Source organism: Salvia hispanica, chromosome 6, assembly GCF_029641045.1.
Source record: "Salvia hispanica isolate PSC_SH4W2 chromosome 6, Shi_PSC_v1, whole genome shotgun sequence".
NCBI lineage: Eukaryota > Viridiplantae > Streptophyta > Magnoliopsida > Lamiales > Lamiaceae > Salvia > Salvia hispanica.
Genome location: NC_142697.1, coordinates 36,426,940 through 36,439,869, shown reverse-complemented (window position 1 = coordinate 36,439,869; position 12,930 = coordinate 36,426,940). Strand labels below are relative to the sequence as shown.

General features: G+C 32.2%; 1 protein-coding gene across 1 annotated transcript; it reads left to right on the top strand.

Moving 5' to 3' along the window:
* The first annotated feature begins 6,826 nt into the window (after nt 1–6,826).
* On the top strand, nt 6,827–7,420 carry LOC148923742 (uncharacterized). Its single transcript, XM_089060497.1, has one exon. The coding sequence runs from the start codon at nt 6,898–6,900 to the stop codon at nt 7,243–7,245; it is 348 nt and encodes a 115-aa protein (XP_088916623.1). The 5' UTR covers nt 6,827–6,897; the 3' UTR covers nt 7,246–7,420.
* Nucleotides 7,421–12,930: the final 5,510 nt, after the last annotated feature.

Genomic DNA, 12,930 nt, shown 5'->3' with positions numbered 1-12,930 from the left:
TGAAAACTGATATGTTTCCATTATCTGTTATGGGGCAAACACTCGTGGAGAATCCTATGCCAAATAATCTCCACCAAGTGTCTGAATTTAAGCAAAGTTTGATATTTTTTGTACAACACTTTTAAAGGGAATCTGGAAAATTTGATTCCCTTGACAGCTCTGATGATTTTAATTTATTATCAACTCAATGTGGACTATTGTAACTACCGCATTGTATATTGGATGCTTCCTAATGGAGAATTCAAGAGTGTGTTGATTGGTTAAACTCTGGAAATGGAACATCCCCATAGATGTGATTGGAAAAGGAGACAACACTGTTGGATTTTGGTTTGAGAAATGTGGGATTTCAAAGGAACTGAAAAGGACAATATTCGAGGCATCTTGTGGCCCAGACAAACTAGTAACGTGCCTAGAGGTGGGGAGTTTCCAACAAGTGGGAAGAAGTTGAGAGTTGGAGTTCCTGTCAGAAAGGGATTCAATGAGTTTGTCAAGGTGAGTTTGTCAAGGTTGTAAGTAATCAGGAAACTAATGCTGTTGAAGTATGTTTTTGAGGAAGTCATTAGATCAAGGCCTTATGGTGTTCTATTTGAGTATATTCCTTATGAAACAACAAATGGTTGGAGTGGTTGATATTACGACGATCTTATTACTCAAATATATCTTGATGTAAGCAATATTGAATCTTAAAGAGGATAGGAAGATGGCTGTGGTTACAAGAAGATGACTTGGACCACATAGTTGCTCTGTTGATGGGTTGCAAAGGCTGTCATCAATATCATCAACAGCTCTAGGCTCTAGCTATATTCTTCTCCACATTTCTTTATTCAATCAAGAAAAAGCTTATGATCATTTGCTAGACCCTTTTTAGTTAAGGAAAAAGATAGATAAATCAGATAGCAGAGGAGAAATAGCAACATAAAAGGTTTTTATCTTAACATAATCTCAAAGAGTCGGTAATCTAATGCTATAATTCATTTGCAGAGTAACAAATTCATATATTATCACCCCTAATAATTTCATTGTCACAAGTGGTCAATATTATTGTACTACCAATAAGCCCACTTCATAACTTCACATGTGTGATCAACATCTTAAAATCACTAAACCTATTAGAAGCCTTTTTAGATCATGGACCAGGCTTCATGGTTCAATTTTGATCCATTAGTCCTAAAATAGAATTTGTTGTCTAAATACGTCACACCCATATATAGAAGTTCCATCTTAATTTGGTCCTAAACGTTATCATAGTAAACATTTCTGCTTGAATATTAGTTTTAAAATAAATTAAAATTTAATAATTATAACAAATATAATCACATTTGACGAAAATGCAAATAATAAACATAAGATTGGAAATGAATGCAATTATTGCCTATACATCGGACATACACGGATTTTGCGTGTTTTTAAGGGCAAGATTTGACTCGTTTTAAATGTCAATCATGCAAATTATGTTCTTAAATTGCATATGTTATACATTTGATATTTTTGATGTGTTTGTTGATAAATGATAGAAAAAGATAGAAAAATGTGCAAAAAGGCCAAGGTGCAGCAGCCTCAATTCGAGCCGATTATCCAGCAGATTTGGAGTCCAATCAGTGATTAATGCATATCATTTTCTTCCTCTTCGAACTAGTTTCGCGTGGATACCTTGAACGTCTCAATCGGAGTTATGTGGAGAATGTTATGACTATTCTACGAATATTGCAGTGCAGTTAAAAGTTATGGAAATTAAGCAAAAATTCAAAAAATGAAGAAATTATTGCCCAAATCTCTCCTATTTTAATTAAGGAAAAAAGATAGATAAATCAGAAAGTAGAGGAGAAATAAATAGCAACATAAAGGTTTTTACATGACAATTATGCATCTCATCATAAAAAAACGATGATGAAAAATTATCTTAACATAATTTCAAAGACTCGGTATCTAATGCTACAATTCATTTGCAGAGTAACAAATTCATATATTATCACCCCTAATAATTTCATTGTCACAAGTGGTCAGTATTACCGTACTACCAATAAGCCCACTTCATAACTTCACATGCGTGATCAACATCTTAAAATCGTTATGGAGTACCTAATAGAAACCTTTCATAGAACATGGACCAGGCTTTCATGGTCCAATTTTGATTCATTACTCCTAAACTAGAATTTGTTGTCTAAAATATTGGTCACATACATAGAAGTTCCATCTTAGTTTGGTCCTAAACCTTATCATAGTAGACATTTCAGCTTCAATATTAGTCTTAAAATAAATTACTATAATATTTAATATTTATAACAAATATAATCACGTTTGATAATGCTTAAATAATAAACATAAGATTGCAAATGAATGCAATTATTGCCTATACATCATACATGTATAGGGAGAAAGAGTTGTGTGAGGGATTTTTAGACTTAGAAGTAATTAATCATGAATATGACGATAAAATAAAATCGATGATGGAATCTAAGTGGATATTACATCTAATGTTGTGTGGGAAATAGGAGATTGACTCTTAAAATATATTTGGGCCAAAATGAGAAAAACAATCTGGGCTTATACGAAGATTTGTAGCGAACATACCAGTGAAAAATAGGTCTAGGCCATAATCTTAAAGTTGCGATTTCTTTTTTGTGTCTGGGCTGAAATTTCGTCGGTGGACCAATCTATTTGGTTCCAGTTTATTTATAAATCTATAATACAGACCTCTACCATATTTATTAAAAATATACTTTAACATGTTTGTGAAAGATATATGGACTAGATTAGGATATTGAGCTTTAATTAATTAATTAGATAAAAAGTGCAAGTCGATGGGCCTTGGATTTATGGTGCAGTTATATATATTTCTTTATTATAGACAAATAAGTGAGAGGTTCATAAGACTGAGAAATAAGTGAGAGGTTCATAAGATGGAGAACGACAATTATATAGTCTTTGTCGAACAAAAATAATAATATGTACCATGATCCATCTGAGATTTTCTAGCTTTCTTTGATTGAACTGTGTGCCGAGGAATTGTTCATGCATCATATTCACAATGCACATGGATGTCGAAAGTAGTGGATTCACTTGCAGGATTATATTAATTGTGGAAAACAATCTACACTACAGGTAAGTCCCATAACTATTGTGTAATATGCTCAATGCACAACATTGATTATGAATCTAGATTTGTTTTTTATTCGTAATTTCGGCCGCATATATTTGATGATAGAAATTCCTAACAATTTGATCATCTTTGCACTTATATACTCACTTCTATTAGTCAAAAAACTACTACCACTTAAAATACAGACTCCCTTATATATTACTATTTCGACCTTCGTCCTTGTAAAAAAATTTGATTCCTATAGTTGAATCTTTTCTCAACAATGGTTTTTGTTTCTTTTTAGCTCGGCCACTCCAATGGATCCAGCAAAGGATTCTATTGTGTTTTTTTCCTTCAATTTATATTTTGGATTATCTTTGAGTTTTGTATTTGGACCACATAGTAAATTAGTAATAGTGACATCCATAAATGTACTTGTTGCAAAATGATAAAGTATTTTGTCCAATTTATTGGGTCACAGATATGACAATAAAACTATACTTCAAACTATTTTTATAATAAGTAGTACTATATGCTTTGTAATACCTAAGAAATAGAAATGAAAATAAATTAGTAGCATCAGTTTTAATCACGAAACGTGATAATATGCATGCGTCAGTTTTGTTAGTAGGCCGCCATAACCTATAAAAATAAGAAAATACTCCCTCCGTTTCGTCATAGTTGAGGCGAAACTTTTCGGCACGAAGTTTTAGAAAAAAATATTGAGTGTGTTAAATAAATAGATAAAAAAGTAAGATAGAGGAAAAGGTAGAGAGAATAAAGTATAAAGTGAATAAAGTAGAGAGAGTAAAGTAAGAAAGAGAAAAATGTTACCAATATATAGAAATGACTCAACTATTAACAAATTTTCCGAAATAGAAAAATGACTCAACTATGAAGAAACGAAGGGAGTATATGCCAGGTTTATGTAAAATCAAGGAGAGCGTGAGACTCGTTCGCTTAAATTTCACGTGACAAAAGAAATATTTTATAATGTTACATAGTAGTATTAAATTGAACTTAATTGTATTGCTTTAATTGCCCAGTAAAAAAAGTCGTGCTGAAAACGATATAAAAAATTACGTGTGTCCTGATTCTGTCAAACTCCAAGTTTTCTTTATTCTTTTTGTCTCTTTAACTTTACGCAACAAATTATTTTATTCTTTTAGATTAAGTTTCCCAGCATATTTATTTTGACAGCTCAATAATCGGTGAAATATTATAAGAATGAGCCATAGACTTTGAAAGTTAAACAAAGCGTTTGGGAGGTTGTGCAGCAGAATCATGTGAAATTTGTTTTGACATTAATGGAAGTGGACCACTTAGCATGTGGCAATATTAAGCATCTTCACTTCATATATAGAGCTCCACTTTGAACTAAAAATGGTTATTTTTCAATATTTTCATTTTAATTTCATGAAATAAAAACACCATCTTTAATGATTTGATTTGATCTCCATCTTGAATTGCGATTTGGAAGATTTTAAATTTCATGTAATGGTAGTTAATAATAACTTTGTAATGGTTGATTTTCCTTTAGCATCATTTCATCTTTATGTCTTCTGCCTATACTAATGTAATCTTGGCATTTTATAACCAACTAAGTACTATCTAAATGTAATCTTGACATGTAATGGTTGATTTGATCAGATCTCCATCTCTCATAGTACTAATAAAATTAGTTTTCAATTTTATCTCTTCTACCTATTCTAATGTTAACTTAGCATTGTTTCTGTCTATCATTTTATCTAACCAACTAAACACGAACTAAATGTTAGGCGAGTAAAATACTACAGTAAAAAATATTGTTGAATCGTTTTTCCCGTAAGTATTAAGAATTTACAAATTACTTAGGATTGACCGTCGCATGCATAAAAGATAGTATTTCCTTGTTATACCTGTTAAAATTACATTTTAACCCATGCTGCGTCGCAAATAGATGAAATAGTCTTCTTCAATAATGAGCAGGCTGAAAAATCTCTTTCGCTCTTTTCAGGTCTTTTCTTCCTGAATTAATTCATCTGACGTCATCTATGGGAACTCCGATGCCGTCATACACGCCTAATTTCACCATTGATTCCAAATTGTCTTAGGGTTAGTGGTGTTAAATGGAGTAGTATTATTTTATAATAGTCAAAATCAATAATTAATTATCAATATAGTTTCAGTTATATCTAATATGTAACCATTATAAACATCATTTATTCATTTATTTAAACAAAATATATTTAACTCTTATTTCTTGATTTTATCGATCTCTGTTATTACTAGTGCTAGAGGCAAACAGTTGATGTCGTAACAACTATTGTTCACACCACTCTCTTTTAACAACGATGTGTTTATATCCCAAATACTATGGTATGCAGTGTACCTATGAAGTAAAATCATACATATCAAACTTATATGACTTGAATTCATACCATGCAAATATGATAAGATGCTATGCATTCATCCAATTCATAAATTATGCGCACACAGGCCATGGCCGGTCAGGCACGAGTTTGTTATAAATTCGGCTAATTCTCTTATATTATAGGAAATGATAAGCTACATATCGTGCAAGATGTCAATGGTGGTCACAGACAAGGTTGGGTATAAATATGGATTTGGCCAATTTATACCTTCATATATATATATATATATATATATATATATATATTAAACTTTTAATTTTCCGTCAAATGTAAAAGTTCCAACTACGATCAAGTCATCAAACCGATGACATTAGAGTCAAAATATTTTATACTATATGTGTTGAGAAACCAGAACAACATAAGAAATTGAACTATATATTTCTTGTTGTTATTATGTAAAATAAAACGCAAATTTTGCATTGACTGAAACTAAACAAAAATTTCTTGCATCTCTATTCTATATCAAACTTGTTAAAGTTAAAAATTTATACTACAACAAAAATACATGAAACACTTCATTCTCTAACAAATGCACTGTCACATGCGGTTGAAATCTTATTATGTAGTAGTATAAATTAGTCAAATGCTCAAATATCAAAAAGTCCTATTATTTCAACATTTCATCCAACAGAGAGAGTAGGATTATAAGAATTCAGATATGTTCCGAGTCAAAATTACATGTGTCTTTAAATAACAGTCTAGGGGACTAATAAACAAAGAATGATTCATTGTTTCAACAATTGATTAAATTAAATAATTAGATAATGTTAAATATTGAAATATTGAAAGAATTATGTAATTACTAGAAAAAGATGTGCAAGATAAATTAAAATAAGATACCCACTCCATATAAACCCACCAAACATCCCTTCAAATGCTTTTTTTTGCTGAAAACAGTGAGTGAGACATTCCAGTCAATTTATTCTCAAGATAGTTAATATACTAAATTATCCCTTCAATGATGATATAATGGCATTCCCATAAAATATCATGTTTCAAAGCACAATCAATTGTAATTCGAAAAAAAAAAAGAGAATACTTAAAAATTTTAAAAGTGTTCATCAATTAAAATAGTCACGCACAACTGACACAAGTCCTTGTATGAATATAAAAGTCAGCAAAAAAATCGATGAGTCTTTTAAAATTCAAACTCGGTAGGTGAAATGACGTTGTAAGCTAACGTAATCACTCACACAGCACCCATTTGTTGGCCACTCAACAAAATTATACCCCCAAACGAATCTCTTCCACGTCATCACACCTCACAAAACGACGTCACACGCTACGTCCGCTGAAACGGACGTCGCTATAAATTGAGGTTTTCACATTCAACCCAATTAGAATTACTCACCTGATCACGGATCCGATCCACCGCTGCTACAAAAATTCGCAGAATAAATTCGTATGGAGAAGAGAAAACGGGAAGATGACGGCGGATCTAACGTCAGAAGGGCGAAGGCGGCAGATGGCGAAGGCGGTGGCGCTGCAGTGCCGGCGGATGAGGAGGTGGAGGAGTTCTTCGCGATTCTGAAGCGGATACAGGTGGCCGTGAAGTATTTTCAGGAGCGGAAAGATCGGCGATGCGCGGAGTCTGAGGTGACCGCGGCGGTGGCGCCGAGGTGGTGTCCGACGTTTGAACGGGAGGATTTTGAAGGGGTGAAGACGGAGGGTGAGAGATCGGAGGGAAACCCGAGTGTTGATTTGGATCTTAATTCGGATCCGGTTTGTGATGTTTCGGATCGTGCGGATTAACCTAATTGAAGATTATTAACTGTTTTTTTTTGTTTTTTTATTTTTATTTTTTTGAAGCAGTGCTGTTGTAGATTTTACGTCTTCTAATCTTCTAGTATCGCTGGGGAGGGTGTCCCACGACTCATGTACGATTACTGAATTACTGTTTAGTACTAGTATTTTAGGAGATTTCTCATTTTGCCTTTCCTTTGAAATTATTTGCAAACAGATTCATGCATTATATCAATATATGCAATGTTAAAAGCAAACATTAGATCATGTAAATGGTAATGAATTTATAATAGGGAGTAGATATACGCCTTAAACTCCGTTGCGTGGTATGAACACAAATGGGTATTAAACATTTTAAAAAAGGATTATTTAAATAGAGAAAAAGAGATAAATTTTTATTCTTGCTTGGAAATAGTACGATTTACGGTTCATATTTGGGGTATATGTTTTAAATATTCACTTCCAACTATTTTATACCATCATAGACAATGGAAGTTGGATTATCCCATCAGCAGACAGTAATTCATAGTAATATTCACCTTCACAATTTCTTTCAAAACACTGTAATTGTAATTTGACCCTCTAAATTCTAATACATGCCCCACATTTTTTTTACAGATTTACTCTATCCATCAACTCTTGGTACTCAAGTGAGTCGTCCATGAGACACAGTGAATAATCTAGTCGGTCGGTACCAAAAGTTTGCAAGGATATGTTTTTGTGAATAATTGAGGAAAACTAAAAAACTTGTTGTTTCTTTATTCTACTCGACCACCAAGAGCCGGCTTGTTGGCACTTGAGAATAATGGCCGAAAGTAGTCGGAGTGAGATCATGGGGACTCTTTTGGCCCTTCAGCTCTTGTAACCTCATTGCCGCAGTGATTTGGTTTAGCTCTCTAGCATTTTAGTCTGCGCCTTAGGAGCATTACATTGCTCGGTTTCTTGCCTCCAAGTCAAGTTCGTCGGTCACTACTAGCTAGTTTGAGCCTTGAGGTGCTTCTACTCAACAAGAGGAAAATCGTTTCATCATTGGAGACACTACGTCAATCCATGAGCACTAGCCGTGGTGTATATCTCGTCTCGCGGAAAGAGTGATACCTCGACTCTTCTTGAAGTAGACAATAGTTTGCTTTCTTGTAACCTTGATTGTTTTTTCTACCTTTCTAGTTTTGTTTCTTGGCAGAAGATTAGAATTAGCGAGCACTTAAGCTATTACAGAATACCTAAGTAATCACCGAGTTCAAATATTCTGACTAATACAATAGCATGATATTTTTTGCATTGAAATGACCGAGTTAAGCGAGAATCAAGGTACTCATTACGTCCTCTTATTTTTCACCACATGAACATGTGCCGACAATAATTTTATCCTATTTTTGTTGTGCCAAAAAAATACCTAATACTTGACTTTGTACTCGAAAGTACTTCTAAAATTACCAACCTCTATGATCGGAAATCTCTCATAATTTTTCTCTCCAATATTTTGTGACAAAAATAATTTAATTTAGAGTAAAAGTCAATTTTGATCCTAAAACATACTCCATTATCAAAATTCGAAATTGGTCCAAAACATTCGTTTTTTGGAAAACAAGTTCATAACAAATGAAATTCTTGTCGGAATAGTCATTTTTTATGATTCTGTCAAAAAACTAACGGTCATGTCACTGTGCAATTATCGTTGACCGTTAGTTTTTTTACGGAACTGTAAGAAAAAGGACTACTTTGGTTACATTTTCACTTGTTATGGACCCATTTTTCAAAAGGCAAATGTTTATTGGATAAAATTCATATTTTAATCACATGTTGAGGATCAAAGTAGACTTTTTACTCTTTCATTTAATTATTTTTAGCGGTTGCTAATATGGACACAGTGAGTACGGAGTGATCGACTTGTTGTGTAATGAACCCAAGATTACTTTAAGTTACTAGTTCTACTAGACAAGCTCGATTAAGAAAATATCTGACTATAAGTCCTTATTAGGAACAGTTGAATGGATGTGGATGTATGAATAGATTTTTAACCAATGGAACATGATAACTTGTAGAGGATGTTTTCTTAAATTTGGTAGTACATTGGTTTCTTGCTCAAACCGTAAGTTCGCGACAGGTGTAATCACTAAGTCATTAACATACGCCTAGTACTCCCTTTATTCCACCATTTTTATCTTTTCATAAATTTATGGGCTATTCCGTTTACGAAAAATTGTTCCCAATTTTTTAGCCATTTATATCAATTTATTGTCTTATAACATTATGGTCTATCAATACAACTCATTAAATACTAATAATAATAATGATGGTCTCACTCACACTATCCACCACCACCACTCGCTATCATTTCCTCCTCTTTTACTTTACTGATTGTGCATTAATTCTTATATAATTTTAAATATCTATATTTTTATTGGAGGGAGGAAGTATTAGTATTACTCCTAGTATATTACTGACCACGCATTAAGGTAGGTACAAGAGATTTTTATTCCTTATAATGTTCACATTTTCCTAACTTCATTATAAGTTAGATCTTATAGTTATTGTTTAAGTATAGTTCATATTTCTTGTATGATTTGTGATTCAATAAAAATTACATCTCCGTTTTACAATAAGAATCACACTTTGTCATTTTAGTCCATCCCAAAATAAGAGCCACACTTTATTTTTACCGCAAATGATAAGTAGATCTCACATTCTACTAGCTCACTTCACTCATATTTAATTATAAAATCAATATAAAAAATGGATCTCATATTCTACTAATATTTTTAACTCACTGTTCTCTATGTTTCTTAAAATCCATGCGCTGACTCAATTTATAGTAATCACTTTTTCTGTCTCTATTAATGAACGAGACTCTTGTTTAGTTTATTGGGCTTTCAAGAAATTTTAGACCCATACATTAGTGGAATATGGGCCTAGAGTGTTGTATGGGGTAGTTTATAAAGACAAAACTTTTTAGGTGTTGTAGTCAAAATCAATTTGATTTTGTTCAATAATGAAAAGGGGTCCTGCAGCCGCAAGAAAAGTAATTTGAGATTAATCTGGAAAAGCAATTTCGATGTACGATTTCATTTACTCTTTAGCAATTAGCTGAACTTTAAAATTAAATCATTCCCAAATAATAGTCTTTCTTTTCTCATTTTAGTCTCACAAAATTATTCAATTTTCATTTTTGGCTAGTATTTTATTTCTTATAAGGTGAGCTTACAGGACATGAAATTTCAGTAAAAAAAATACTCCTGTAACAAGCTGAAATGTGCTGTGCTACTACGTGTATATTTGTAGTACTCGCTCCGTCTCAATAAAGATGATCCCTTCATTAGGCGGCACAAGATTTTATACAATTTTATTTTGTGTGTTAAGTGGAAAGAGTAAAGTAAAAAGAGGGAATAAAGTAGATATAAAATTTTTTCCATTTTTAATAATGGATCATCTTGATTGTGACAAATTAAAAACGAAAGTGAATTATCTCTGAGAGTAATTATCTAGCAATGGCGCCCATGTAAAAAACGTGCGTGACTGCTCAGAAATTTCTTCATCACATGTGATACTCCCCTAATAGTACCTCGTAGCTTAACGACTTTAATAAGCAGAAATTGGTCACACGCCTCTTGTCATAGACTAGATTAGGTCAAATATGTATTTATATTTTTATTTATAAAAACTGTACTGTACTATATTGTTAGCTCACTTAACAATTAACATGATAATACTACTCTTTTCACTATGCATTGTACTAGTATAATTGAATGTATCTTCTATTAAATGAATACGGTACGTGAGTTTATGAGGCCCAATATTTTCCAATCTATTAAATGCATTTAATTTGACTACAAATTCAGTAACCTAGTGTTGGATCTAGGAGCTGGACATATTAATTTTTCATTTATATTTGATATTACCTCAAACAACAAAAACTAGACCAAAATTCACACGCTGGGTCATTTTAACTACTTTCTCTGGCCACGGTAAGAGTCCTATTTTATGATTTTTTTTCGTCCCACAATAAGAATCATATTTCACTTTTACCATAAATGATAATTAGGTATCATATTCTATCATTTTTTTTCCACCCATATTTTATTAAGTATAAAACTAATACAGTACTACTATTTGTGAGACTCACATTTCATTAACTTATTCAACTCAATTTTTTATACTATTTCTTAAAATTTGTGTCCAATCCAAATAGAACTTCAAACGGAGGGAGTATTTATTATAATATTTTTTATCAAAATAAGTGTATAATATAAAATGACTCACTAGTGTGGTTATGTGGTTATTAATAAACTATAGTAAAAAAGTTATACTAGTTGAATTGGAGAAATACGGAGAATATGAAAAAAAAAATTAATTAAATATTAAAAAAAATGACTAATTGGATAGTCTACTTAGTCAATGATAAACATGGCATAAAAGAGAATTTTTTCCACTAGACATTTGATATAAATATATTCAAATCAAATATAAATAATTGAATATGTTCAAATATATTACTCCCTCCGTCCACCAAAATTTGTCTCATTTACTATTTTCGTGTCCCACATAATTTGTCCAATTTCACTTTTACCATTTTTGGTAGTGGACCCCATATTTCACTAACTCATTTCTACTCACATTTTATTATAAAACTAATATATAAAAGTAGGATCCACAAGCCACTAATTTTTTCAACTCACTTTCTATTACATTTCTTAAATCCGTGTCGGGTCAAAGTGAGACAATTTTTGGTGGACAGAGGAAGTACTAGTATTAGATTTTTGAGATGCAACTGTATGTTCTAATGTGCTATTCCGTCTCATCATAGAAGTCACATTTGGTATGAGCACAGATTTAAAAAAATATAAAGTGAAGTCGGTTGAATAAGTTAGTGGACTATAAATTTTGCTTATATGGAGTATTAGTTTTATAATAAAATATGAATGGAATAAGTTGGTGAATGTATGATCTACTTATTATTTATAATAAAAAGTGAAATGTGATTTTTATTAAGTATCATACCAAAATGACAAAATGTGATTATTACGATAAGACGAAAGCATAGAATACGAAATCTTCACTGAGAAAAATTGGCGCTCCTCCAAGATTGCCCCTCTAGTGAGAGTCTCTAATCGAAGGTTGGGTAAGCGTTCTTGTAAATGAATAATCCTCTACTAAGAACAAGAAAATAAGACTCCTACTTCAACCAGAAAAGAATTAAATAAATCCTAAAATATAAACTAATCAGACTACTCAATTACAAAACAATCAACATAAATCCTACTAAAAAGTTGTTGCATGCATGACTATCCATGTTCTCTACACATGCATGCAACTATTAAGTCTTAGCTATTAATCAATAAGCCATAATATTGGATCAAATAATGGCACGTGCGACATCTTAGCTGGCATGTGAGGAGGTGATGACGTGGAAAGTAGAAAAGGGCGCGAAGTGTGTGAAGCGCGGAGTATAAAAGGGGACCACGGCCAATTCTCTAACTGCGTATGTTGAGTGTTGTTGTTGTGCTTAAGATCGTGGATCTGAGGCAATTTCCTCTGTAATTCCTTGCTTATTTCGTGTTGTTCACATTGATTACTCATTAATACAATTCCTCTTGCTTTGATTCTCAATTACATTGCTTTATTATCGTTGATCTATTGAGTTGATTGGTGGATTGTTGAGTTACGAGCTAAGATAGGGAAGTCTAGAAGTAAGAT

Excerpts from the sequence above, each read along its gene's own strand:
- LOC148923742 (XM_089060497.1), top strand. The coding sequence starts at position 6,898 with ATGGAGAAGAGAAAACGGGAAGATGACGGCGGATCTAACGTCAGAAGG.